General features: G+C 40.9%; 1 protein-coding gene across 1 annotated transcript in view; it reads left to right on the top strand.

The window, feature by feature from the left end:
- LOC117949020 (mixed lineage kinase domain-like protein) overlaps positions 1-4,913 on the top strand; it is a 15,247-nt gene that overhangs the window by 9,964 nt on the left and 370 nt on the right. The window contains exons 3-8 of the mRNA XM_034879010.1: positions 319-417; positions 932-1,112; positions 2,389-2,486; positions 2,583-2,721; positions 3,948-4,032; positions 4,131-4,327. Of these exons, the coding sequence (XP_034734901.1) occupies positions 363-417; positions 932-1,112; positions 2,389-2,486; positions 2,583-2,721; positions 3,948-4,032; positions 4,131-4,327 (755 nt within the window). The 5' untranslated portion in view covers positions 319-362. The remainder of the gene's footprint in view (positions 1-318; positions 418-931; positions 1,113-2,388; positions 2,487-2,582; positions 2,722-3,947; positions 4,033-4,130; positions 4,328-4,913) is intronic.

Below are 4,913 nucleotides of genomic sequence, written 5' to 3'. Positions count from 1 at the left end.
GCGTCCTCTGGTGGACAGACTATGCAACGCCATCACTAACAGGGACGGTGTAGAGCGTCCTCTGGTGGACAGACTATACAACACCAACACTCATAACATGGTTGACAGTCCGTTTTGATTTTTTCAATATTCATTGAATATGAACATTTCATTTATTTATTTTTTAATCGTCAATTATAAATGTAGATAACGATAGATAAGCAAATGCCGATAATATCGTCCCGCCGATATATCGGTCAGGCTCTAATAAATACGCAAAGAGCACAGTAAACTGGCATCCCTGTGTAGAATATATGTCTGTGCTTGTGTGTTCCTCAGTGCTCAGGGAGCATCAAAAGGAGTTGCAGAAGAAACTAGAAGCCATGCAAAAGGAATGTGAGTCCGTTGGTGTCAAGGTGGACAAGGTTCTGGCGATCTGTGAGTACAACAAAACACTTCATTATCACAAAGCTTGATTGTGTCCAGCCAGATGTCTAAGATGTCTACTATATCTGTGTTTTCTTTTTCTGCCTTGTAGTCACGTGTTACTTTCACCACCCATTCTACCTCGTTGTTTGCCAAAACAAAGAAGAAGAAATCTTTCGTCATTATTATTATTTTTCGCCATCGCTGCTCTTCCTCTGTAGTTTATTCAGCAACTTATCCCTCATGTTGTCCTCATGTTGTCCTCGGGTCAAATTGACCTGTTTTCGTTTATTAATGTTCTTTTTAAATTACCCAAATAACATGATTGATTCCACACAAGTAAAACTCCTGAGTTACCTCCTCAGTTACTTTCCTCAGCTATATGTTGAGAACAGCCTGTTCTGCTGCAACCATGTGGCCAATGAAAGAGATATTAAAGAGAACATGACGGGTCCCATGGCTGTTATATCAGCAAACACTGGATATAATCAAACCCAAAATAACTTGTGACCGTGTGTTTTAACAGTGGAAAAGAAAAGCATTCCCGATGTAGACATCCGGATGATCAAACCAGAAGAGCTGACCTACACTGATTTCCCCAAAGTGCCCTTCATAACAACAGAAACATCAGAGATGTACAGAGGAATGTACCGTGACTTCCCGGTGGCCATCAAGAGATACACTGAGACTCTACATACCAGCATAAGGTCTGTATCACATTTCAGGACAATACTGATTTAAAATAAAAAAAACAATTTTCACTTTTGAATTTATACTAATGGGAGTATACATTTTTAGTATTTTATTACCATTATTTCTGGCTGCATAACGTTTAAAGTCTGGATTTGTTACATCTGAAGTCCCCATTAGGTGTTCTGGTGGACGCTTTCATTCACATCTACTCCATTAAAAGACTATATTGAAGAAAAATCCTTTTATTCTTCCTTTTTTCTCCCGTTAAAGCTGTTAGCTGTTTGCGAAATAATTCATTAAAGTATTTAAGGATATTGTTGTTCAAGTGGTCTGACAGAAAACTAGACTTGCGTCTTCTCTTGGCTTTTTTTTTCCAGGATTTGGAAAAGCTATCCCGTGATGGGAGATTTTGGCCAATCACAGGTCATTTGAGAGAGAGAGAGAGAGAGAGAGAGAGAGAGAGAGAGAGAGAGAGAGAGAGAGAGAGAGAATGTGTTGTGCATTCATACAGAGAGGGGAAGGGGAGAGCTATCACTCTCATTCCCATTCACACATAACACACACAACCTTTGTGTATAAGTAAGTAAGTATGTAATATTCAATTTTACTTGTATCATCAAATGATAGTTAGATGAGAGTTATCCCAGGACACTTTACCAATAGAGTAGGTCTAGACACTCACTCTATAATTGAGAAAGACCCAATAATTCCAGAAATGCCCCCAGGAGCAGGCATTTAGTGTGATAGTGGCGAGAAAACATCTCCTTTCAGGAAAAAAACCCCGGTGATTAGAAACACTTCCTTTTAGGGCAAAACCTCGAAACATTGAAGGTCTAAAGAATGAAAGCAGTGCTTTTGTCGTTTTTTCTAGCAGTCCTGCGTTGGTAAGTAAGTCACACTATATGTATATAGCACTTTTAAAACAGTCAAGGTCATGTAATGCTTTGAAGGTAATCAAAATGATCTTAAACTGTTTTTTGAATTTGACCTTAAGACAATGAAGGGATTTAAGGATAGGTGTGATATGACACCGGTGACTTGTTCCGGTTAATAGTCGTAGGGCAGCTTGGCTTAGGCGTGAGAAGAGGGAGTTACAGTAATCAATACAGGAGGAAATTAATGTTTGAATTTATTGTTTTAGATCTGAAGGTGATAACATACAACGGATGTTTGCAGCCTTTCGTAAGGGAAGAAAACTAGACTGGATAAGCTTAGTAACCTGATGGTCAAAAGCTTGTTTATGAGTATGTGACATACTGTTGTCAACGTAAACATTGTCTCTATGTGTAGCTACGTGGAGAAGATTTTCAAGAAGGAGGTTGAAACCATGAAGCGGTTTGAGTCGCCCAACATCCTGCGAATGTTTGGCATCAGTGTGGACAAGGAGGGTGAGTCAACTGTAGAAGGACAATGCATCAGCATACTTGGTGCATTGCACCTTTTAAAATGACAGTAATGTGATGTTTTCATGTGACTTCCTGTAGGACCCAACCCTCAGTTCCTCGTCATCATGGAGTACTGTGAGATGGGAAATCTCCGTCAGGTTCTGGACACTAAAAGCCTCAAACTTTCCTGGACCACGAGAGCTCGTATGTGTCGGGACGCGGCGCGAGGACTCTACAGGTACAGTTCTCCACAATCATTAATAATATGTTCGGTTTATTTAAATAAGGGGAAATATGAAAACTAATTTATTTGAGCAAGTGAGATTTAAAAAGTAAAGACAAAATAAAACATCTTGCCTTGGTTATGCTCCTGTGTGGCACAGATGGCGCACAATCTACGTGCATGGACAGATACTTCTATGCTAAACACGCTGTTCAAGGCAGGATTCTCCAAAACCCCGGGGCATGCATCCCTGTGGTGTTTGAAGAAGCCAGGGCTCTAGTACTCAAGTCGGGACTTAACTTGCTTTTCTATCGTCTCTGACGATAGACGTCTTGGACTCCTTGGTATTTGCACTCAGACTTGTCTTAGACTTGGCCATTGGTCTCGCCAAATGTTCTAGTTGGTCTTGGCCGAGTCCAGCAATATATGCTTTTTTATTAAAGTAACTTCCTCCTTTCAAACAAAACCATTGATGAATCAAGCTACCGGGGCGCCTGGTTAGCTCACCTGTGTGGCCCCCCATATACAGTATATAGAGGTCTACTCCTCCACGCAGCGGCCACAGATTCGACTCATGTTGCATGTTGTTCCCCCCTCTCTCTCACCTTTCAAGTCTAATATGTCCTATTCTAATAAAGGCCTAACAATAATCTTAAAATAAGAAAACCGGAATTGCTTTAAATTTAAAATCCATGTGGAACAGGCATTAACATTGGTTGCCTTGTAATATACCTCATCAACAGGCATCAATCCTTTTTGCCACGACACAATGTTTGCGAGCACTATGTGTCAGGGATACATGTACCTTGGGCTTTTAGTGGGTAGAAAGTGCATAAAGGGCTGTTAATTACTTTAATGTAATGACATTTTCACACGGGTGAGATGTCCTATGAATTAAATTGAAGTGAATCTGCTAATGGTCTAGATTGCGTGATACTTCTGGACTGTTAGACCATAAATCATGCTAGTTAAAATAGATGCACAGGTCTGGGCAATCACGTTCTCAGACCCTCTCATTAGGGAGGTCAAAGTAGCCAGATATTTCCAAATACCGATAAGAGCCTCAGTAGTTTTGACCACTCCTGTAGTAGAAGTAGAAGTATTGGGTAGCATGAAATGGAAATACTGTACTTGAGTAAAGTACCTAAAAATTTTACAAAACACTGCATGTAATTTGACTTTTTGAAGTGGAAGATAACATTTAAAATTCTATCAAGATGATTATGTCTATCGTCTCTTAGGCTGCACCAATCTGAAGAACAATTTAAGGTTCATGGATCCATCAACAGCAGCAAGTTCCTGGTGTCTGAAGGCTTTGTAGTCAAGGTACTGTGGCCAATGCATGCTGGGATAGCTGACATTCCACTGAGGGCAGGGTTTAATGCATTGGGAGAAGGGGAAATTAACGTTTTTGTGGTTTTCAGCTGGGAGGCTTTGAGCTGGCAAAAACTGAGACGTCACTGAGAAAGACAACAAAGGAAAATGCGTCCAGGTCTCTGGCCTACTCTTCTCCGCAGATGCTCCTCGATATCAACCACAAGTACAGCAAAGAGTGCGAGATTTACAGGTCAGATACAAACCAGGATTTTGTTACCAACAGCTTCCTTAAAGTTCAATTAAAGTTCAGTTTTATCTATATATATATATATATATATATATATATTAGTCTATGTCCACGACTTTCCACTTCTGACATTGCTCTGGTGCCTCCGTGAATTCCGCGTTGTGTCCTTCTTTTTGGCCGGATATTTGTCACCTTTCTGTTTTTGTGTTGGTGGATTTCTGAGGACTATGGTTACCTGGTCCTCAGATCTCTGCAGGGTAAGTCCAGACAGATAGCTAGACTTTCTGTCCAGTTTGAGTTTTCTGTTGCACGGCTAAAACAAGCTTTGAACGTACACATGTTCCACCAAAACAAGTTCCTTCCTGAGACAATAATGCAGAGGCCCCGTGGCTCCATCCGGCGCTTAGCCCCGCCCAAGTGGATTGCGATTAGTTTAAAGAAAATCCGATTAACCAGAGCAACTTATTTTCCCACCACAGAATGCTGTGTGGACTAGCCAGACCCTCCTCCCCAGCACTGTGGAGGAAGGTCTGGCAAAGCGATACTGATATATATTTATATAAAATTGTAACAGGCCCCGGGCGTGAGGCCTGTGGTCAGATTAAATGTTGTTCTGAAAAGAACAGGAAAATGATGAGACCGG

The sequence above is a fragment of the Etheostoma cragini genome, chromosome 8, assembly GCF_013103735.1.
Source record: "Etheostoma cragini isolate CJK2018 chromosome 8, CSU_Ecrag_1.0, whole genome shotgun sequence".
NCBI lineage: Eukaryota > Metazoa > Chordata > Actinopteri > Perciformes > Percidae > Etheostoma > Etheostoma cragini.
This window is presented reverse-complemented; position numbering and strand designations above follow the sequence as displayed.